General features: G+C 54.2%; 1 protein-coding gene across 6 annotated transcripts in view; it reads left to right on the forward strand.

The window, feature by feature from the left end:
• The window catches only part of FBLN2 (fibulin 2), a 109,125-nt gene that overhangs the window by 81,030 nt on the left and 4,338 nt on the right, over window positions 1-23,757 (forward strand). For 2 of the 6 annotated variants that reach the window (XM_036349647.1, XM_036349648.1), the window contains 11 exons: window positions 3,027-3,236; window positions 3,857-3,970; window positions 4,550-4,651; window positions 6,824-6,964; window positions 10,980-11,114; window positions 13,151-13,285; window positions 14,968-15,111; window positions 15,242-15,370; window positions 15,804-15,929; window positions 17,368-17,484; window positions 17,833-17,961. In XM_036349647.1, the coding sequence (XP_036205540.1) occupies window positions 3,027-3,236; window positions 3,857-3,970; window positions 4,550-4,651; window positions 6,824-6,964; window positions 10,980-11,114; window positions 13,151-13,285; window positions 14,968-15,111; window positions 15,242-15,370; window positions 15,804-15,929; window positions 17,368-17,484; window positions 17,833-17,961 (1,482 nt within the window). The remainder of the gene's footprint in view (window positions 1-3,026; window positions 3,237-3,856; window positions 3,971-4,549; window positions 4,652-6,823; window positions 6,965-10,979; window positions 11,115-13,150; window positions 13,286-14,967; window positions 15,112-15,241; window positions 15,371-15,803; window positions 15,930-17,367; window positions 17,485-17,832; window positions 17,962-23,757) is intronic. The other 4 variants (XM_036349650.1, XM_036349651.1, XM_036349653.1 and 1 more) reach the window with 4 other exon arrangements.

The raw sequence follows: 23,757 nt of genomic DNA on the forward strand, positions 1-23,757 counted from the left end.
TGAACTACCAACTACCTACTACCTATCACCTTCCACTCTCATCCACGCTTTTATCTATCCATCATCTCACCTATCTCCCACCCATTCTCTGGTCTATTTCACCATCCATATCTCCACCCACTATACCATTCCTCTATCATCCCTCATCTATCCATTCTCACATCCACTCATCCATCCATTCATCTCCCCTACCCATCTGCTTACCTGTTTGTCTACCCATGCACTCACACATTCATTTACTTATCCACCTGTTCACCTACCCATCTGTCTGTCCATCCATCCATCCATCTGTCCATTGGTCTTTCCATCCATCTTATTCGTCTGTCTGTCCGTCCATCTGCTCATGTATTCACCACCCCCAAATCTTTCACGTATCCATCATTCACTTACCTTTGTTCATCTATCCTCCATTCCTCTCACCTATGCCATTCTTGTGTCCTCAGGGAACAGGGTATAATTGGTATGGAGAATGCATTTATAAATGTTGCCCCACCTGCCTGGTCAGCCCCTTCAGGCTAGCACTGTCTTTTATGTCTATATTCTCAGTGCCTGGCCCTGTGCTTGTCCCAGAAGAGTCACTAGCAAATGACTAAATGAATGATGGGTTTGTTTGGCAGCTCCCCCTTCACCACCAGACCATGAGTTCTCCGAGGGCTGATCAGACCTGTGCCCTTACCTTCTATCCTTACCTGGCACTGGTCCCCAGAAGCCATAGGGGGACCAGTGTGTGTGTGTGTGGGGGGGCAGATTGGGGGGGAGGGGAGAAGGGAGTTCTAGGTACCAGTGTGGGCCCTGGAGCCTGCGTTTGCTCCTGCCTGAGGGTCAGGAGCCAGGTCTTAGAGCTTCCAGTCCTCAGCGTCCCTGGGGTCTCCTCCCTCATGTGCCCTCCATGTGCTGTGATCATTGTTTCAGCTGCCAGGTTCAGCCTCTGTCACCCTGTCTAAGACTATCTCCTGGACTCAGGGCCATTAGCCTTCTTTGTGCCTCTGGGACAGCAGGAGCCCAGTCAAGGGTGCCAGTGAGGCAGCAGGTGTTCTTTGTGGAGCTGGGCCTGCAGCCCTGGGGCTGGTGCCATGAAAGCCCTGGCTGGCCACTTCTGCAGATGTTCATACATTCTGCCTTGACCAGCCAGGGACCAAGTGCCCAGGAAGGTTCCAGAAGCACTGGCCTAGCCTTTTCTGCAGCTGTGTGGACTATCTGGGGCACCTGTGGGTCCGTCCTGGGCACTTCAAGGATTGGGAATGAAAATCCCAGAGGTGGTCCTAGCATCAAGGTTAACGTGTGGCCCTTGGAGTCCAGCAGACTGGTTGGAATCCCAGCTCCACTGTTCTCCTCAGCAAGTCATGGGCCTTCTTGGAAACTTTGTCAGACACAGATTCTGCTCTCCACATCACTCCCTGTGGGGAGGGATGGCAGGATGCTCATCAAGGGCTTGTGGTTCCTTACCCTGTTACTGTCACTATGTTTTCATAGTCCAGATGAGGATTGTGCAAATCGGGTCCTTGGCATAGTTGGGACTACCAGTAGACTCCTGTTTTTGACCTGGACTCTGGTGTACTGGATTTGACCAGACCTAGTCATCCCTGGGTCTCTGTCTTGATAATGCAAAACAGTGGAAATCTGGGCATGGGAATTAGATGCCTGCTGTCCATGGGAATTAGATGCCTGCTGTCCATGGGAATTAGATGCCTGCTGTCCAAAGTCAGGAGTTCCTGGGAGAAGACCTTGTATCCTGTGGGTACAAAGTTTGCTGGATGTGATGGTGGGCCCAACAGAAACCTGGGTCTCCCAGCAGGGTGGGGCAGTGGCAAGCATATAGAGGGTGGACCAGGCCAGGGGAAGCTGACAGGACAGAAGGACTGGCTAGCCTCACCGGCCAGCATGGACACAAAGGCTGGTCAGTCCAAGGAAGTGCCACATGATGAGGTTAGATCTAGGGGCTGTGTGAGCATGGGTGTGAAGGCCAGGGTAGCAACCATAAGCCTGATTCAAGGTAAAATTTGGGAGGAAGTCCAGCTTCAGGGGTCAGAGGGTAGACACAGGGCCAAGAAGGGTCCAGAGCCAGAGGTTCGTGTTTCTCTCCTTCAGTGACTAACTGGTGGGTAACCTGGGCCTCAGAGGACACAACTGGCAGGTCAGATAAACCTGGTTGCCAGTCCTGCTCAGGTGACCTTGTGGAAATTAGTATGCACCTCCAGGCTTCAGCATCACCGCTGCTGGGGGAATTGTTGTGAGAAATGTGCTGAGGAAGCAGGCTGAGCACGAACCCTGAAGCATGGCCAGCAGCTTGCCCAGCAGAGCTGGGCACAGGGTCATAGGGCTGGAACATCAGCCATCACGACCCGCCTGTAGGTGCCAGGCCTGGCCTGATTGGGCCGGAGCTTAATGTAAATGCCTTCAATATGAAACATGTTCTTCAGATGTGAGCATATGCAGTTGCTCCCTTGAGGGGCTTGGTGGCCTGGTGCTGGCAGACAGAGTTGGGGCCCCAGGCTGATATGGAGCGTGGAGGGGTTTCTGGCCTCTCCCTTTTCCATGACTGTATATCAAGAGCTTTCTAAGGCAACTTGGCCCTAGAAACATTCTCTCCCACTCTCACCGGCTCCCCAACACAGCCTGGAAGGCATGGAGAGACCTAGTGCTATTCAAAGTGACACAGCTGGGAAAGCCCGAGTGATGGTTCAGATCTTAATCTGATGGAATCCAGGTTCGGGGCCCTTTCTGTTGCTAGGTGTTGTCCTCCCTGATGTCCCTGAGGTCAGAGGTCTGAATCCTATTTATCACTTTAGCCAAAGCTTCCTGAGGGCTTTTGTGGACCTGGCTCTGATGGGTTCACTCTTATTGCTGAGGTTTGTCCACCCACCCATCCTTCATCCATCCATCCACCCATCTTTCATCCATGCACGTTGCCTCAACTGGGCACGCAGAGTTCTGATGAGGAGCTGCACTGATTTTCGGGGGCCTGAAGTCTCAGCCTCCTGCTGGGGCCAACCCAGCTCCCATCATGAGCACTGACTCCTGCCCAGTTTCAGAGGTGCAGTTGGGGAGCCGGGAGGCCCTGTCACTGGGCATGGAGACTGAGCTGCCCAATAGCCTGCCCGGTGATGACCAGGATGAGTGCCTGCTCCTCCCGGGGGAGCTTTGCCAGCACCTCTGCATCAACACTGTGGGCTCTTACCACTGTGCCTGCTTTCCCGGCTTTTCACTGCAGGATGACGGCCGTACCTGCCGCCCAGGTAAGTACCTGGGTAGTCCGGGGACAGGGCCGGGGCTGGTCTTGCCAGGCATTGTGGCATTCCAGCAGTGGGGACTACGGGGTACTTCTCCCTCCACCCCACATATTAGAACCTGCAGGATCTGGGGGCCTCTGGCAGTGGGCTTTGTGAGGCCAGGCAGATAGGCTCCTCTCCAGAACTGTCTGCAGGATACACCCCAGTGCCCTGCTTTGGGTTCGGGTGCAGAGCTAGGACCCAAGCCACAGAGACTCCCATCAACCTAACCTGTGTCCCCATTGTGGGGCCCATGGTGGTTAAGCCCCAATAGGCAGCCCAGGAGGTTGCCACCGCCCCGGTCTGGTAGGACTTTCTCTCTGCCAGCTTCCAGGGATAGATTTGTCAGTCTAGAAATGCACGCCTCTTCTTCCTTGCCTCCTCTGTCCTAAATATCATACCTAAAGTGAGATTGCTACCTAATGTACATTGCTCCCTGAGCCTCAGTTTTCTCTCCTGTGAAATGGGTGGGGGAGGATTTAAATGAGGCAATTCCTGTCAAGTGCTGGCATGGGGCCTGTTAGAGCCTGTGTTCTGGCTGAAGATGTGAGACAGACCTTCCCTCCTATCTGCTCTGCCTGGGACAGACAATGGCTCCCCACAGCCAGCGGCTGCAGAGGAGTCTGCACTGAGGTCAGAACCCTCCCTAGCAGCCCCCAACACCATCCTGCTACCACGGCCACAACCCAACACCTGCAAAGGTAAATTGTGTCTGGGGGTGGGTCTGGCCATGTGCAAGATGGGGTGCTTCTGCTTGGGGGGTTGGTTGGTCTTGCCTATCAGAACTCAGTGTAGTTGAGAAGGTGAGAGTTGTGGGGAGGGTCAGCCGGGGTGAGAGAGGATATGGAAATAGAGGACAGCCTGGGCGATTATAAGTGACCCTAAGCAAGCCATTTAGCTACTTTTTTGGTCTTAGTTCCTGTGAAATTGAGAGGATACGTTCTTGCTTGTGGAACTGTTATGCAGATAATAATGTGTAAAAGCTCTTTTTTCTGCTCCTCTCTTTCTTGGTCCTGCTCTCTGCATCTGCTCTGTATTCTCTTTCTACCTCCTCCTCAATCCCATCCCTGTTTCTTGAGGGAAGCTTTGGTGTCTGAGTGGTGGTGGTGGTGGCAGGACATCTAGTCCATTATCTCAGACACAAGCTGAGGTATGAGCCAATTTAACAGTGAACTTGGAAAAGGGGGCAGGAGTGAGGCTCCTTGGCGCCCAGTCCCTATGCCTGTAGGTTAGAGTCAGAAGTGATGAGCCTGCTCTGATTTCTGTGCATTTCCTCTCAGACAATGGGCCTTGCAAGCAGGTGTGCAGCATTATTGGAGACACAGCCATGTGCTCCTGCTTTCCTGGCTATGCCATCATGGCGGATGGTGTGTCCTGTGAAGGTGAGTACCATGCAACCTGAGTTTCCTGTGGTCAGGGCCCCAGGGTGGAGATCGGACAAACAGAATGAGGGAGGTGGTCCGGATCTAAAACTTGGAAGGTTAGTGAGGGAACAGGTTTGGCTGCATTGATGAAGAGCCCCAAATAGCTTACCCAGAGATTCCTCTCATGTCGCCATGCACAGGTGTTTGTGCAGTCTGGGGTGGACACACAGATTGGCCAGGACCCCACACCTCTTTTGTCATGTCTGCTGCTCTCTAGAGCAGTGCTTCCCACCCTTGAGCCAGCTGGAAGCCTGGTGACAGATGGATCCTGAGAGTCCTGTAGAATCCCCAAGAGCTTCACCCAGTAGGTCTGGTGTGGGGCCTGAGAATTTGTATTTATCACCAGGTCTCTGGACCACACTCCAACTGCCCTATCCTTGAAGGTTGCCTGTCTGCATGACCAAAGTCTATTCTGACCACATTGTCCCTGTTCCAGCCATGGGTGTAGAGAGGGAGTGCACATCCAATTACTGTAGGGCAGGACCTGGAAGTGGTATTCACCCCTCCCATTTGCCTCTGATAGGGGGCAAGACTAGGGAGTAAGAGTCCCAAATGGATGGCGCGTACTCAGTTCTGTTACTGAAAGCAAGGAGGGGACAGTGGATGTTGGTGACAATTAGCTACCTCTGCCATGAACAAAGGGTTTGAAGAGGTTCCAAAAGCATGTCTCTTTCATGCCTTTGACCCTGCTGGTCTGGATCTTGTCTCAGTGGGGCCTCTGTCAGCCGGCCCTCCTCCTGTGAGATGGGGCATTGGGCCCAACACCTGCTTGGTGGTTTCCACAGTGAATGGTGCCTTGGGAACAACCTGAGAGGCCTCAAGACTGCACCTCTTCATGTCTGGAGTCAGGACAGACATGGAGCAGGCACATGGTCTAACATACACTTCAGTTCAGGTTCAAGTTCAGGAGAGGTTTCCCTGGTGGGTTTCAGGGGTACCAGGACTAAGTCTGTCCAGGAAAATGCCCACATCCCTGCCAGAAGTGGAAACCCATATCTAGGCCCTCGGCTGAGATGTGTATGAAAACCATCCAGTGCCCAGAGAGGACAGGAGACATGCCCAGGGCACACAGCATGGTGATGACTGGCAAGCCTTGATCTCAGGTGGTAGGATCAGATCTCAGGTGCCCTCTGGGCTTTGTTCCCCATCTCTTGGGGTCTTGAAGCCAGGAAGTATCTCTCCTGGGCTGGGATTCCCTTGGGTCTGGCCAGGCTGCAGGCCAGTGTCTGCATCTCTCCAGATCTCCCTCCTCTGCAGTCCCTGGCAATAAAGGCTGTGGGTTCCAGGCCAGAGGTTGCAGACAGGCATTCTGAGGGTGCAGCTTTAGCCAGCAGGGGAGTCCTGCTGGGCTCTATCCTATTTAAAATAATCAAATGAGTTCCCAACCATGAAAACCTCAAGAATTTTTAAAAATGTCCAGATTTCCGTTTTCTCTTGAAACTTTGTAAAAACTGCCTACTAGGGGCCCACAGCTCGGTCCCTCTGAAAAGAGCACAGGCCCTGCAGTGCCTGCAGAGCCTCCTCTGGCTCCTCCTCCCATTATGTTGCCAGCCTGACCTCTGAGCACTTGAGTTTGCAGCCCCTGCTTGTGTGGCCCCCAGGCTGCCTGTGGAGGTGAGCACCTCCAGGATGTGGGGGCAGACAAACGGCATCTGCCCACTTCGACAGTTTGCAGGCAGGCTGCTTACCCTTTCTGACCCTGACCTTGCCACCTGTCCTTACTGGGATTCCAGCTTTGACTGTACAAACTCAGACTTGGACCCAAAGCCCAGAGCCGTGGTTGGCAAACTGCGGCTCACGAGCCACATGCAGCTCTTTGGCCCCTTGAGTGTGGCTCTTCCTAAGCCTTAGGAGTACCCTAATTAAGTTAATAGCAATGTACCTACCTATATAGTTTAAGTTTAAAAAATTTGGCTCTCAAAAGAAATTTCAATCGTTGTACTGTTGATATTTGGCTGTTGACTAATAAGTTTGCCGACCATTGGCCCAGAGGTACCACTGATGGGCTGGGAGGTCCCCAGCTGTGCCGCCCCTCTCTAGGCCTCAGCTTCCCCGTCTGTGACTGGATGCTCCGTGACAGGCTATGCCCTCTAATGGCCCTTCTGTTTTTCCTTCTGCGGCTGTCACTAGACCGAGACGAGTGCCTGCTGGGTGCTCACGATTGTAGCCGGCGACAGTTCTGTGTGAACACCCTGGGATCCTTCTACTGTGTCAACCACACAGTGCTCTGTGCCCAGGGCTTTATCCTCAACGTGCACAGGAAGTGCGTGGGTAAGCGAGAGCCCCTGCTGCCGCTCTGCGCCACCAAGCCCATCACACGCTCCAGGGCCTGCCCTCTGCACTTGAGCTCTCAGCACAGCTGGCTCCCCATGTCATGTCCTGCGTGTCCTGGTGTCCTGTCCTGTTTCTCCACCGACGCCTGTGGGAGGCTGCTTTCCTTAAGGACCTGCCTGAGAGTCAGAAAACTCTAATATGACTTGGCTGGATCACTGGAACAAGGAGGTCAGACCTGTGGGCAGCAGGAGAGAGTGTGTGAGGCCTAGAGGCAGAGGCCTAGGTATGAAGCAAGACCCTCTAGTATCCCTCTGGCCTTGGATAAATGACTTCCATTTTCCAAGCCTCACTCGGCTCATCTCTAAAAAGAAGGCACTGAGGGCCCCGATCCTCCTCAGAGGTTGTATTACCTGTGTGTGTGGTGCAGCGGAGGCTGGGCATAGTGACCACGTGATGGCAGCTGCTGAGATTGCCCTTAGATGTATCCAGACTCCGCTCCAGAGGTGAATGGATGAAGCTGGATCTGAAAGACCAGCTTTGCACACCAGCTTAGTGTTCATTTGCTGTGTTACCATGAGCCGTGGGGCTCTCCTCTGAGACTGTTTCCTTCCCTCTAACCTCAGAGCTTGGAGGACTGGGTAGGGCTGGTGCCCCGTTCCTGGTCTGCTCATGGTGCTTGGTAACAGCCTGTCCTGCCTGCCTGACGGTGCCTGTGTAGCTGGGCGCTGGGGCTCCCAGTGTACTCTGTGGCCAGCGAGGTGGGTGGACTTGATGTTGACCCATATCTGGAGGAAACGTCATAGACCCGAAGTCACAGGGACTTGGACAGACTGGGATGTGCTACGGAAGAGACAGGCCAAGGGAGAGGCCATCCTATCTGTGGGTCTGCACATGCCTCCTGTTTGTACCTGCCTCCAAGGACGGCTAGGACTTGCTGGTGGAAGGAACAACTCGCACAAAGGTGTGGTGGTAGGAACAGTGCAGGTGCGATCAGGGCACATGTCCAGAGCCCAGTCCGTCGTCTGTGTGTTTTGGGACCATGTCCAGGCTGAACATGTCTGTTCCCTCGCACCTCTGCTGCTGGACTGATAGGCCGTGGTGCTGGGCTGTGCAGCCACTGCAGACATGTTTGCCCTGGCCTCCAGCCATTGGCACAACATGTGCCCTCCATGTGCTTGCCAGCAGTTGGGCAGTTCTTCCTGTCTGGGCTGTGTGTGTGTGTGTGTGTGTGTGTGTGTGTGTGTGTGTCTGGGAAGGCGGGTCCCAAGCCTGCCAGCACCCCTCTCAGGATGCCTGCCTTCTTGCCATGGCGAGGGGTACAGCTCCGCTAGTGGCCTGGAGAAGAGACCATGTGCTGAAAGAGTTCCTGGGCAGCCAGAAAGCAGGCTCTGGGATTAAAGGAGCAAAGGTGCATTTCATTTATCAAGTTTATGAGTGCACATTTTCACTCATCTCTTCTCTCCTTACTCATCCTTCTCAGGGTCTCTTCTTTGTCCTCCTCATACACTCACATGCTCATCTTATCTGTTACAATGATTCTTTCCATCATTCTTCATCCACAAATGTATACTTGTATCTTCTGCAGTTCACTTGTTAGCTCCAGGCATGTTTGTTAGCCCAAGCTGGGAGATGGGAAACTGGTGCCCAGATGAAGAGTGTGTCTGCTGCAGCCAGACTGCCTGGGTTCAAGCCCTGGCTCTGCCACTTTCTAGTTATAAGACCTTAGACATGTCATTTAACCTCTCTGAGCCTCAGTTTTCTCACCTGTGAAATGAGATAGTAATAGCACCCACCTCAAAGGGTCACTGGGAGATTAAATGTATAGAATTTACAAGTGTTTGATGTCATTATTGTGATTCAGTACATGTGTTATACTGAGGCAGCCTGCTCAGGTAGTGAGTTTTCCATCACTAGAGGTAAAGTAGGACAGTGTTGGGTGGTGCCAAGTCCAGAGGCCCTCTAATGGACATGTGACCTCTGTGAGCACTCCCCTGTGTCTTGCTGTTTGCCTTTTGTGCCTTGCCCTTTAAGAACGGTCTGGACTCCTGGGAAAAGTGTCCAAGGTGGGCTGGGCTTTGGGAAGATGGGAGGGGAGCAGTCGCCAACTCTGGGGCCTAGCCCACAGCAGGAGAAAGGGCACAGTTCTGGGCTGGGCCCTTAGGGATCTGTTCTTGCCGCTGCCCGCTGCCTGTGCAGGCTGTGTGGCTTTGGTCCAGCCACACCCCCTCTGGGAGACCTGTTGGCAGAATGGCAGCTCCTGTGTACTGCCTGATGCCGGGCAAGCCTCAGTCAGAGGTGTCTGCTGCTGTTCACACCATGATTCCTCCCAGGATCTTGGCTCCTGTCTTGGCTCCTGGGCTCCGGTGTCTCTAGGGTCCTGGGAATATGTCTCCCTTTGTTAATCCAGCCTGCAAATCAGAAGTTCTTATTTTGCCAACCAAGCCTTCCTTGGAAGCCACTGACCCAGAACTCTCTCTTTTCCTACCCCATCCCCATCCAAACCAGGGTTGGCCTGGCCTTAACCATGTGTTTCACCTGTGAGTTTGGGAGAGTCTCTTTGCCCACAGCCCTGCCTCCCTCCTCTCCACCTGGTTCCGTCATCCTTGTGGACTAGGCTCAGATGTTGCTCCTCCTGAGCAGAGACTTACAGTTTGGCCCCGAGGAGATGGTGCTCTGTCCTGGGCCTGGAGACAGCTTTCCTCCCGAGTCACCACCCTGCCTTTCCTGTCTGCCCTGCCAGGCTGACAGTTCCTTGAAGGCAGGGGCTGTGGTGACACTCCCACTTGACCACCTTGACCTAGCATCGCAGAACAGGCACTAGTGAATGTGTGTCCAGGAATGACAATCAGTGAGTGACTGCCCCCACCAGGCACAGCTTGCAGGCCGGCACTGCCATGTGTCCGTGTGTCCTCGCACCAGATCTGCGGTGATGCCAGAGTTGAGAACTCTCCACAGTCCCTCGCCCTCACCCTCGTTGCTGCTGCTTCTCTCTCCCATCCCCACTGCTCATCTGGGAGTCAGTCCTTGGCCTCTTCCTTCTATGCCCTGTCCCCCCAGATGAGCCCAGCAGCTTCCTGCTCTCAGATTAGTACCTTTATGTAGACCCCTTCAGTGAACTCAGAAGTGTGTCTCCAGCTGCCTCTTGACTCAAATTCACTGTGGCCACAGGGCTCCCGACCTTCCCCTGTGAGCCTGCTTTTCCTGCCCCCCTGTCCCAGCTGCTAGTGCTCACCTGTCACCTGCTTGACCAGCAAGCTTTTGAGACCTCTTGGCTCCTCTTTTTCTCTCACCTTATCTCAGGTACTGGTGGATCCTGTCGGTCCCATCTTCACTATATTTTTCAGAACCGACTGCTTTTCCTTGCCTCCATGGATGGCAGTCCAGCATCTCCTAACAGCTTCCATTTTCATCCTTGGAGTATTCACATCCAGCCAGCTCCTACCCCCTTCCACATCCCCTAATACTGTTCTCTACCCTGCAGGACACCCCTCCTGGCTGGCCCTTGGGCCTGCCTTGCAGGCCTCTTCAGGGCCCAGGCATTGGCTGTCCCCTCTACCTAGAATATTTGCTGGCCTCATTCTGTCACTTCTTCAAATGCTTGCTCTAATATCCTCTTCTTTGAGGACCCTCCCCTGACCTCCTACTTAATGTGGTGTGTGCCCACCCGCCCTCAGCACTCCTCCTCTCCTTCACCCACAGTGCTCCTGACTGCCCTTCCTATTACACGTCTGCTTACTCAGCCATTGGGCCTCCACTTTTTGAGTGTCCCTAGGATGGCCTGTTCGTCTGTCTTGTTCACCATGAAATGAACCCCTGGTGCCAAGAACAGTGCTTGTTGGTACTTGGCAGGTACTCAGTATATCTCTGTCCAATGAATGGATGCCTAGACAGGTGGATGTCAGCACTGTACTACTCTGGGTAGTGAGCACCTTGAGGGCAGTGCTGGCTGCGCTCAGCAACCACCTGGGAAGCACCCTGTATGCAGCCTCTGATGGCATCACTCTCCCTGCAGACATCAACGAGTGTGTGACGGACTTGCACACGTGCAGCCGGGGTGAGCACTGCGTGAACACAGTAGGCTCCTTCCGCTGCCACAAGGCTCTCACCTGCCAGCCGGGCTACACTCTTGAGGAAGGCGAGTGCACAGGTGAGGACAGGTCTGCAGGCCTTACCCCTGATCTGTCGCCTGACCTGCTGTCTCCACCCTCCCGCCCCTTCAGACCCATCCCTGACCTGCCCAGAGTCACGTGCTCCCAGCACTTAGGTTTTATGTCTCTGGGAAGACCCCACAAATGATGATGTTTGAGGTAGAGGGGGTGTCTGAGGACGATGCGCTAGGCTAGGGTGTGCTCCCGGCTTTGCTACCGTTGCTGGTGTCTGGTGCCACATATCCCCTCGCCATGCCTCAGTTCCCATTTGTATGTTGGGGTGGAGCTCCATGGGTCACTTCTATCCCTTTAACTGGAAAATTCTAGCTTCCTAGAAAGAGGGAGAAGTTTCGCTGAACCTCTTCCTGTGCCTATAGGGTTCTGGGTGGCAGGGACATGTGGTAGGCATGGTGTCCTTGTTCCTGATCTCCTGGTGAGGGACATGAGGCCACATAGGCAAACAAGAAGATGGCAGAGCAGTCTTGGCTGGGTGCTCTATTAGGTGGGGATTCAGAGGGGGCCCCTGTGGAGGTGAAGTCGGAGTGGAGACCTACATAATGAGAAGCTCCTGGGAAGGGTGTTCTAGGCAGGGGAACAGCAAGTGTGAGGTCTTTTGAGAGGAGAGAGATCTTGGCACAAAGAACAGAAAGAGAATTTCGAGGGTTGGAGCAAGCATGCTGACAGCTTGGAAGGAGGGTACAGGGTCCGCAGACCCTGTTAGGAAAGGAGCTTGGAGTCTGTTTCACATGTGATATGAAGCATTTTGTTTTTAACTGAAAATGTCCAGAAGAACATCATCAGGGAGGGAAGACCTCCTGAAACGCTTGTTTGTTACAAGTCCCCGAGGATGATGAGAAGGAGCCCTGAGGTTGGGTGTGAGCTCAGGGAGGTGGGTTAATATTAGTACAGTCCTGCTGGCTCTAAGCTAATCGCAGAGTTGGAGGTTGGATGAGCTGGGAGGAGAAATGAGCCCAGCCCCCTCTGCCTATCTGAGTGCACACACTTGACCACTCACAAGGGCAGATGAAAATTCAGGGCCAGCCCCTCTCGAAGAAGCCAGACGCCTGGGGAGGGGTGCCACCTCCCTGAACATGCCCCAGCATCCCCTGACCCTCTCTCAGCACAGGGTGCTGGGCTCCTTGGAGTGCGGAGAGGCTGCCTCTCAAGCACCAGGTGGTAATCAGAAGGGCTGTGCATGTTCATGTCCAGCTGCCTGGAACCCAGTACAGGGCCCCCCAGGGACTGGGCTACTGTGTGAAAGTGGTGGAAGCTTTGGAAACCAGAGAGGGGATGGATGGACAGAAGACATATAGACTCATGGGCCTTGGTCTGGCTGTCAGTGAAGCCTAGTGAGTTTCAGCCTGCCCTTACTTCTGTGTCACCTTTCTGCTCTGCCTGTTTCCTGATCTGTAAAGAGCGGCCTGAGTGCCCGCTGTGCAGGAAGTGCGGGAAAGCAGAGGGCCAGTGCCGGGTAAGCCAAGGAGCACTGTGTAGAGGTGGGGCCTATTCACCTGCTCAGTGCCATAGTAGGTAGGGGCAGCAACTCCATCCAGGTCTGGCAGCTCCACCCTCAGAAGCCATGAGCCTGGCTGCTGCCAACGCCACTTCCAGAGTAGCCTGGGCACTTGCCCTTAGGAATATGGGCTCAGGTCCCCATTTTTGCCTACCCAGGGAAGCTTGGGGCACTGGTTAAGGGTGCAGGCCCAACCAGCACCCCCTAGCTATGGAACCATGTCTGTGCGTCGGCTCCCCCTGTGTAAAAAGGGGCTTGCCATAGCCCCTACTTTCTAGGGTTGTTGTGAGCCTTAAGTAGATAAATACATCTGCGTGCTGGGGACAGTGCCTGGTACCATGGAAGAGCTCAGTAAATATGGCAATGCCATTATTTCATTGTTATTGGTTGTGGGCTGGCAACGACAGTGCTCTGCCCGATTCCCATGATGCAGAATACCTTAGTAACCATCAAGTTCATGGTTGGATATGCGGGCAAGGGCCCACCAGCCTGCCAGCCCCTGACTCCCTGCCTCTGTGCCAGATGTGGACGAGTGTGAGCTGGGCACGCACAACTGCCAGGCGGGCTTCACGTGCCAGAACACCAAGGGTTCCTTCTACTGCCAGGCGCGGCGCTGTATGGAGGGCTTTCTCCAGGACCCTGAGGGCAACTGTGTGGGTGAGTGGGGTGGAGAGTGCCCTGTCCCGGGTGTCTTTCCAAAGGGCCGTGGACCAGAGACTCTGAGGGTTCAGAGATCAGAGATCTGGCTTGCTGCTCTTACTCTCGCCCAGCCCCAGGTGTCACCTGCAGATCAGAAGCTCTTTTCCTGAGCTGTTGAACCTTGGCTGAGTTACTTCTCTTGTCCTCAGTTTACCCATCTGTGGGGTTGGACTGGATGAATGTGTACCCAGTTTCTTTCAACCCAGTTAATAGGAAGGATACATTTTATATCTTGACATGGTGCGCGCGCGCGCGCGCACACACACACACACACACACACACACACACACACACACACAACTGGAACACAAACCTCACAAAACATTACCGCATGTGGAACAGCTATGGGACCTGGAGGCCGATTGCATGTGTACTCATGGGTTGAGACCTGCAGTTTGACAGATACTGGCCTTGTTGTCCCCATGTGGATCTGATGAGGTCTCACGCTCTTCCCATCTCTCTTCCACGGCTATCAAAGAGCCCGTGGTCTGCAGCCAGGAGGCTCCATCCACCCAAGGCTGCTGACCATGAGACCTGGAGGCGGAGCACCAGTATCCCAGAGGACCGCACCATCAAGGCCACGCTCACCTAGGGAGGGATGAAAGACAGAGGGAGGTGGAGAGGCAGGCCCTGTGTGGGCCAGCCACTGGTGCAGACAGAAATGGATCTGTTAGAATACAGCTCTGTCACATGCCCTCTCAACAGCTTGTGGGATGTGTGTCCCCATTTTACAGAGTGGACACTTTATCTGAAAGCTTCCTTAAGACTCTTCGGGGATCCCACTAGCCAGTCTGGGATGTGGAGCACTTCCTGAGGCACCCCCTTAACAACTGTGTCTCAACATTGTCACAGGACATGGGAAACCCCTCAGGACACTACAAGCTATGGACATGAGAAGGTTGCTGTGGTTTGCCCTGGTACACCCAGCCAGGGTCCGGGCAAGGTGGGGCAGGGTCTGCCCGACTGGAAGCATTCCTTAGCGATTCACTCTGACATTTCCTTCACCACTGCTAGATGTCTGGGTGGAACAAGACATCTTAGAGGGGAGAGATTAAATAAGCAAACACATTTATACAAGTGGCAGCTATTCAGGGGTGCTTTTCTCAGTAATAAAACAAGTAGGGATACAATGGTCAGGTAGGGCATCCCTGAGGAGGTGACATCGGGGCAGGGCCTGAGGAAATAAGGGAGCCAACCATGAAAATAGTAGGGGGTAGTGTGTGCCAGAGGAGGGGTGACAGAATATGCAAAGGCCCTGCGTGGTGCTGTGCCCAGGCCTGGTGGGACGAGAAGGAGGCCAGTGGGCTGGGTACAGTGTGCAATAGCAGTAGAGGGTGAATTTGACAAGCTGGCAGGTGTGGAGAGGCCAGAGGTGGGTATGACTTGCCACAGTTACCCTAAAAGTCAGCCTTGATTCCCCCCACTCCCTGGCTTTAGCTGCTCCATTAGAAAGCAACTGGCAGGTCCGTGGGTTCTGAAAATTGGAGCCTTCTGTGCTATGGAACAATCTGACCCCATAGTCCTAACCTGGGCTGATCTGGAGCCTAGGACCGGCCTCCTCCCAGTGTAGCCCTGGACCCAGATGCTGGGGCTGGGGAGGGGCTGTGCAGGCTCCCTGTCATCCACACCCACCTCTGCAGACATCAACGAGTGTACATCACTGTCTGAGCCATGCCGTCCTGGCTTCAGCTGCATTAACACGGTGGGATCCTACACATGCCAGAGGAACCCACTGCTCTGCAGACGTGGCTACCAAGCCAGCCAGGATGGAACCAAATGTGTGGGTAAGGCCAGACAGCTCTCTGCCCCCATACCCCCAGCCAGCCTTGGCCTTCCTGAGTTCCTGGCCTGTGGGAGTTCCCTGTAGGGGGCGAGCTTGGGCCTCAGGGTGTCTTTCTTACCTTCCCCTGGCAGATGTGAATGAGTGTGAGGCGGGCATGCACCACTGCAAGGAGGGCCAGGTGTGCCACAACCTCCCTGGCTCCTACCGCTGCGACTGCAAAGCCGGCTTTCAGCAGGATGCCTTTGGTCGGGCCTGTGTAGGTAGGTGGAAGCTGGTTGCCAAGACCCTTATCCAGCTCCCTTGAGCGGTGCCCACCTGCCCCAGGCCAGCCTTCTGGCCGCCGCCTCCTTTCTGCAAGCCCCTACCTCACCCTGCCCTCTCTGGGCTTGACTGCTCTCCTGCCTCTTGTCTAGCTATGGCTCTGCTCCCTCTGCTCTTCTCAGCCTCATCCCCATTGCCCTCTTCTCTTGCCCCTTGCTGTGTCTATCTGTCCCTCTGTCTGCCTCCAGTCTCCCTCCAACACTCTCACTGCCTTTCTCCCCTGTCCTCAGTCTTTTTGCTCCCCACTCTCTGTCTGGCTCTCTCCCTATCTCTTCTGGGTCCCTGGATCCCTCTTCCAGCCCCCTCTTATACTGGGGGTGGAGGGAGCCAACTTCTAGGAGTTGCCCACCCGCCTTCGTGGCCTGCCCACAGATGTGAATGAATGCTGGACCTCCCCTGGCCGCCTGTGCCAGCACACATGCGAGAACACGCTTGGCTCCTACCGCTGTTCCTGCGCCTCCGGCTTCCAGCTGGCTGCTGATGGCAAGCACTGCAAAGGTACTGGACCCGGCCCTCTTCCCCGGCCCTCCTCACTCTCCTCCTGGGAAAGAGGGTCTTCTGAGACCCTTGGGGAAGCTGACCACTGGGCCTGGCAAAGGAGCTGGCCCTGCCATGGGTCAGGACCTGGCCAGGACAGAGGAGTGTGACCAGGCCCAGCTGCATCAGACAGCATTTGAATGTGCTGCGAAACCTGACCTTATTCTCACTCATTCATTCATTTGTATTATAATCACATGTGAGCACCTCCTTGTGCCTGGCTGGCAGCACAGTGTTGTAGGGATGCGGCCTCTTCCTCCGAGGCATTGCTGTGGTCATTCATTCACTTTCTGGCCCTTAAGCCTTCACACACCCCATCCCTGCCTAATGCCCTTTGTCTACTGCTCTACTGGCTGATCTGCCCAGGTTAGGCTCTACAGAGATGAAACCAGTGTGGCCTCTGGGCCTGGAAGCTCAGAGCCTGGCAGAGATCATTCATTCATTCATTCATTCATTCTGTGTGTTGTGAGGTCTTGAGGATCTAGATGGGAATCAGTGGCCTGGGAGGCCCTGCCCAATCTGATTTCCCTCCTCCCACTCCTTCCAATCACTCTGTTCTGACCACACCCACCTCCGCTCTGTTCCTTGAGGGCACCATGCATGTGCCAAGTGCCATGCGCCATCTCAGGGTCATTGCTTTTGTACCTTCTTCTGCCTGGAATGCTTCCCTCGATGCACACATGGCTTCGAAATTGCAACCCTCCCAGACACAGTGCCTGCCTCCTTCTCTGCTCTTTCTCCATTGCACTTGCTACCTTTTGACACACTGGTTATCCGACTCATTTAATTAGCTCCATCTCTCCTCCATTCCTCTGCAACACACATCAGTGGGACTTTATCCCTCTTGTTCATGGTGACATGCCCAGTGCCAGGAGTTCTTAGCTGGGTGAATGAAAGACCCATCTTGCCCAGAGTCCAGTCCATGTTCCATCTAAGCCAGGAGGCGACCCTTCACTTAGTCACACACTCATTGTTCCGCTCACATTGTCCTGCACACCAGCACTTGTGCCTCTCCTCCCCCATGCAGTGGCTGATGTTAGAGGCCTGCGGGGTTCCTTGTTAGCACCTGGGTGGCACTTGGAGAGCCATGTGTGCCATGTGCTGAGGACCCTCAGTAGGGAAGCATCTAGTTCCTGACCAGGGATCTAAGTCCAACCTGTGGCTGCTTCTTCCAGGCAGCAGGCCAGGCCAGGACTCCATAGTAAGTCCAGCCCTGCCCCTGCCTCAGCTGCCTGCCCCCGGTGTGCCACTTGTCCTTATCTGGGCCTCTGATTCCTCATTTGTTCGAGGGGAGGCTGGAGCTAATGTTCTCATAAGAGACACCCCAGGTGAGCCTGGAGTCTGGTTTTCATCTCTGGGTTAGGGGATTCCACTGTGACCACCGCTGGTCTCCCTGCAGATGTGAATGAGTGTGAGACCCAGCGCTGCAGCCAGGAGTGCGCCAACATCTATGGCTCCTACCAATGCTACTGTCGCCAAGGTTACCAGTTGGCCGAGGATGGGCACACCTGTACAGGTACCTCAGCTCTGCCCAGGGCCCCTTCCTGAGAGGCACCTCTTCCCTGAACACCCCTTCCCTGAGGCACCCCTTTCCTGACCTGAGTGGGATGAAGGGTTCAGTTGAATGCATCCAGACCTGTGTTTGGTACCTGATTGTTCCTTAGCTGGTAGTATTGGTGGAGCAGCCCCTGGGAACAAGCACTAGAATGGGAGTCCTGTTTTTGCTGTGTGGCCTTGGGCAAGTCTCTTCCTCTCTCTGAGCCCTATTGTCCTCCTCTGTAAAATGGACCCCTGAGCTCATATGGCTGTGAGTGGCTGGGCCCTGCCATTGGGCAGTGTCACAGAGTGAACCTCTCTCTGGCAGACATCGACGAGTGTGCTCAGGGTGCCGGCATCCTTTGTGCCTTCCGCTGTATCAACGTGCCAGGGAGCTACCAGTGTGCATGCCCAGAGTGGGGCTATACCATGATGGCCAACGGCAGGTCCTGCAAGGGTAAGCAAGGGGTCCCTGCCCACCAGAGCCTCAGCCAGGACCCTAGCAGACTTGGAAAGCCTCAAACAGCATTCTGTGCACTTGGAAGTCTGACACCAAGGGCTTAAGTACAGAATAGCCAGTGCCTCTGGTGATCTGTGGCTGGGATGGGAAAGGTGACAGTCTTTCTGCTTCTTGACCCAGCTTAGAATTTTCCAGACTTGGAATCAGCTCTGTGCCTTGCTCTAGGAGCAGGGCAGAGATCCTGTGGGTGGTTCTAAAAGACACAAGAGACCTGTCTAGGGAGAGGTGTGCAGAAGAACAGCCTTAAGGGTCCCAGTCTCTGTCCCCAAGTGTTCCAGATGCTATCCAGAGACCAGGCCAGCCATGTCTTTGGGCCCAGAGGGTGAGGTGGGTTCCCCAAGTGTCGGCAAAGGGATCACAGAGAGGCTTATCTCAGAACCACATACTGAAAAGACTCCCCAGTCAGAGGTGTGCAGGGCTGGGAAGGGATACAGAGGAGAAAGTGGGCTCCCTGGCACTGGAGACATGCAGAGAGGATCTGGGCAGTCACCTGTTCAATGTGCAATTGAGGGACTACTTCCCTGGAGGGGGAACCAGGTCCTGTGACATTTGATCTTCTAAGCTGGAGAGCTATAATCTTTAGTTCCATTGGAATATACTGAGGCCATAAAATTCTGGCAAGTGACCAGCGCAAGGTGGAATGGTCTGGAATCCACCTGGGGCAGGTTATAGCAGCAGCACTAGCAACCCCTGGGAAAACCAACCACTCAGCTCCTCAGAGCATGGCCACCTGTGCTTCCTGGCATGCATGACCAAGTCTTTCCAGGCGGTGGAGCTGAGAGCCTCGAGTCCCCTGGTTGCAGCTTTGGTCTCCTTGTGCTTCTCGGTGGCCAGGGGTCAAGGTTGAGGCTTGGAAGGGTACAGAGCTAGACCAATTGTTGCTGCCTATAAGTGAATCCTGAGATCAAATTCATAGGTCACAGCCAACCGTGTGTGTGTGTGTGTGTGTGTGTGTGTGTGTGTGTGTGTTTAATGTAGAGTAGGATATAGGATCAGGTAGGGTGAAATAGACATGATGTAGGTCAGAGTGCACTGTGCCCATAAGGCTTGTTTCAGTTCACATGTGTGCCCTTAGTTCCAATGCAAAAGGATTCCTTACTGTAGGTTGATGTAAATTAATAATAATAAATTAAAAGGTTCTGAGAGATAACAAGTAAATTAGGACTTGGAGGCCTGCTGGGCTCACTCACAGAAGCTGACCTGGGTCTCCATAGCTGCAAACCACTCTGCTTTTTAATTTAAAAAAAATAATTGGTATAGACTTCATAAAAGGTAGGGATTTTACCCACCATAAACTGAGCTGTATGGGAAATACTTTATGTTCCCAGAATATGACTTCATTCTTGAGATCGAGGCTCTATCCCTGACGGAAGAACAGTGTGGTCACTTCTAAGAAGGCTGTCAGAACCGAGTGACTTTTGCTCTTGATGGCACTTCAGGTTGAAAACCTGGTCACATTCAAAACTGTCTCTCCCTGGCCCCTCCTCCTGGGCCCATGCTAGCCAGGGTCAGAGGATTGCCCAGACGTCCAAGGTGCCTGTGCTATACCAGAGGGCATACTGGGCCCAGGCTGTGCTGGCCATAGGCGCATCTGATTGCAGCGCTGGTCTTGCCCTCTTGTCCCCTCACAACCTAACCAGTGGCCCACTTCTTTGAGATGCAAAAGAGCTGGTGAGGTGCAGGTCTGCTCTGTAGTCCAAACTGCATCATCAGCCACCATCAAAAGGTCCTCCACACATGCCACTTTTATTTTCTGTCCAAACTATTTTGCTGGAAGGGTCTGTGTCACAGGTGGACAAGGCAGAGCTCAAATGCTGGTCATGTCCCTGTGGTGCCCGTCTGAAGCCACTGACCTCCGAGCTGAGCAGATGCTCCTTTGTGCTCCCTGGTCCTGTTCTGACTTGGACCAGGCACTGAGTCTTAGGGCTTCAGTGGGACAAGGCCTGGAGCAGTGTGTGCTGGCCAGTGTCCCATGTCAGCACCTGTCCTTCTCCAGAATAAGAAACTGGAAAGAAAAAGGTCAGGTCATGAGACTCGGCCCGCCCTTGGAACATGTGCTGAGGGAAGGGCCTTGACCGTATTTGCTAGCATGTGGAGTGGTGCCTAGCACATGATAGGTGCTCATTGAATGTTCCACCATGTGACTGAGCTGAGAGGCAACTATTGCTGATATTTGGATGTTTTTCCTTCCAGTCTCTCTTTCTGCCAATATAGAGGCCCGGTGCACAAAAATTTGTGCACTCGGGCGGGAGGAGGGGGGTCCCTCAGGCCGGCCTGTGCCCTCTCGCAGTCTGGGACCCCTCGGGAGATAACGACCTGCTGGCTTAGGCCTGCTCCCGGGTGGCAGAGGGCAGGCCCAATGCCTAGGTGCAGCCCCTGGTCGGACTCAGAGCAGGGCTGATTGGGGAGTTGGGGCACCGCCCCCTGTCATGCACAGAGCAGGGCGGATCGGGAGGTTGCGATGCCACCCTCAGTCATGCTCAGGGTAGGGCCAATTGGGGGGTGGGGCACCGCCCCCTGTCACACTCAAGGCAGGGTTGATGGGGAGGTTGCGGTGCCACCCTGTCATGCACAGAGCAGGGGCAATTGGGGTTGGGGTGCTGCCCCCTGTCACGCACAGAGCAGGGCCCATCAGGGGGGTTGGGGCTCCTTACCCTGTCATGCACAGAGCAGGGCCCATCAGGGGGTTGGGGAGCTCCCCCCTGTCACGCACAGAGCAGGGCCCATCAGGGGGTTGGGGAGCTCCCCCCTGTCATGCACAGAGCAGGGCCGATCAGGGGGTTGAGGAGCTCACCCCTGTCACTCACAGAGTAGGGCCGATAGGGAAGTTGGGGCACCGACCCCTGTCACACACAGAGCAGGACGGATCAGGGGGTTGGGGCACTGCACTCTGTCACACTCAGGGCAGGGCTGATGGGGAGGTTATGGCTCTACCCCGTCACACACAGAGCAGGGCCCATGGGGGGCGGTTGGGGCGCCGCCCTCTATCACCCACAGAGCAGGGCCGATCAGGGGGTTGGGGCACCGCCACTGTCACACTCAGGGCAGGGCCGATAGGGAGGTTATGGCTCTACCCCGTCACACACAGAGCAGGGCCTGTGGGGGGGCGTAGGGGCACCGCACCCTGTCACACACAGAGCCGCAGGGCGATCAGGGGGTTGGGGAGCTCCCCACTATCAGGCACAGAGCAGGACTGATCAGGGGGTTGGGGCGCCTTCCCCTGTCACGAACAGAGCAGGGCAGATAGGGAGGTTGTGGCCCTGCCCCCTGTCACACACAGAGCCGCAGGGCGATCAGGGGGTTTGGGCGCTGCCCCTTGTCATGCTGATCCCGGTGCCGGAAGTCCTCTCGGCTTTGCTGATCCCGGTGCTGGGAGGCATATTACCCTTTTACTATATAGGATAAAGGCCTGGTGCACGGGTGGGGGCCAGCTGGTTTGCCCTGAAGTGTGTCCTGGATCAGGGTGGGGGTCCCCACTGGGGTGCCTGGCCAGCCTGGGTGAGGGGCTGATGGCTGTTTGCAGCTGGTCACACACCCTTCAGGGTGGGGGTCCCCACTGGGGTGCCTGGCCAGTCTGGGTGAGGGGCTGAGGGCCATTTTCAGGCTGGCAGGTGACTGAAGCGCCCAACTGCTCCTTTTTTTCTTTTTCGTTTTTTTTATTCTGGGCCAGCTTTAGCTCTGAGGCTTGGCTCCATCTCTTAGACCTCGGCTGCTGAAAGCAGGTATCTGGTTTGTTTGGGTTCTATAATCAAAACACTGTTTCAACTCCAGCTCTGAGATCCTGGTTGGCTGAAAGCAGGTTTCTGGGGTTTTGTTTAGCTTCTGTATTTGTAACAATGTTTCAAACTGCAAGCTCAGAGGCTGGCAGTGGCAGGCAGGGAACGTTGGAGTCCTCCGTCACTGAAGCAAGCAAGCCTCATGTTCGCTTCAAGCTGCCTGACTGCAGGCCGCCATCTTGACTGGCAGTTAATTTGCTTATCGCCCTGATTAGCCAATGGGAAGGGTAGCGGAGTGACACCAATTTGCATGTTTCTCTTTTATTAGTGTAGATACATATATACTGGGTAGAGCAAAAGTAGGTTTACAGTTGTTTGTGTGGAAAATAATACAATAATTAATAATAATGCAAGAGTAAACTCTGTTTTGTTTACTCACAACTGTAGACCTACTTTTTTCCCCACACTGTATATACAGAATATAATATTAGCTAAAATCATGGGGGAAAATAACCTGGAATCCTGCTTTCTTAGTGCATGTGAAGCTCTTACCAGCATTCCCCTCAATATGAGCTAGCGTTTAGCAATGCTGTTAGTCTCCCCACTGACTCTGTCCCCCATTTCTGCATGTCTGCTGTGGCATCAGCACCCTGGATGGGGCTACAGTGGCACCCCTGGGTGTCCGGCCCTGTTGGCTCTCCCTTTGGCTTCAGCTCTCCAGGAGAGGCTTCAGGGTCAAAGCACCACAGATGCCAGGGGCCTGGCAGCACCAAGGGGCAAGGACCCTGGGGTCCTGGGGAAGTCCCTTCTGAACACATCTGTCAATAGGGCCATGGCAGACAGTAAGAAGCTGCTCCCACCCTGTTCCTGCTCCACCCCACCCGGCTTCAGGGTCAGCACCTCCTGCTCCCTCTGTGGTGGCCAGCAGCATAGAATGAGGAAAGGAGGAGGCCATCCCTACGTGTACATTCAGTTATTGAACCATCAGGGCAGCAGCCACACCCATCCTGGCCCCACCAGCTCTGGCCGCCTGCCACGTTTTCTCCCAGATTGGGATCGTGACATAGTTGGCAGAGGAGGAAAGTGGGGCTTGGTGAGATGAATAGTGTGAGCTGGTCTGCATTGTGAAGCATGGTAGGCAGGGCCTAAAGCAGTGATGGCGAACCTTTTGAGCTCGGCATGTCAGCATTTTGAAAAACCCTAACTTAACTCTGGTGCTGTGTCACATATATAAATTTCTTGATATTTGCAACCATAGTAAAACAAAGACTTATATTTTTGGTATTTATTTTATATATTTAAATGCCATTTAACAAAGAAAAATCAACCAAAAAAATGAGTTCGTGTGTCACCTCTGACATGCGTGTCATAGGTTCACCATCACTGGCCTAGAGTGAAGCAGGCCGGAGTCGAGCCATGGCCCTGCCCTGCCGCAGCTGTATGACCCTGGGCACGTCTGTGCATGGGAGGTGACCCCACACCTGCCTCATGGGGTCTGAGGATAGAGGAGTGACTAAGGGTAGCATGCCTTGAGCATTGAATGGAAAATAATACATTATTTTCATTAAATAATTGTTTCAGTTCACATGTGTGCCCTTAGTTCCAATGCAAAAGGATTCCTTACTGTAGGTTGATGTAAATTAATAATAATAAATTAAAAGGTTCTGAGAGATAACAAGTAAATTAGGACTTGGAGTAAACTTGGGGTACCAGTTGGCTATTGCTGTCAGTGCTTTTATGCTGTGGCTGCTATTGTGAGGAGTCAGCTTAGCATCATGACTGGGGCCCACATTTTGGCATTCAGTGGACCTGGCTTCAGCCCCCACTGCCATGCTGACTGTTTGTGACCTTGAGCTAGGTCATACCCTCTCGGATTTCCAATTCCTCCTCTGGTAGGCCATTGACTCTTATCCCAATGGGCTGGTAGGAAGATTGGGTGAGGAGAAATCCCTAAACGGGGTCAGTGTGGAGGACTGGAGAACAAATCTGCAGTCCTCCAGAGAAGTGCCTGGCAGCC

This window comes from Myotis myotis, unplaced genomic scaffold (assembly GCF_014108235.1).
Source record: "Myotis myotis isolate mMyoMyo1 unplaced genomic scaffold, mMyoMyo1.p scaffold_m19_p_2, whole genome shotgun sequence".
In the NCBI taxonomy this organism is placed as follows: Eukaryota; Metazoa; Chordata; class Mammalia; order Chiroptera; family Vespertilionidae; genus Myotis; species Myotis myotis.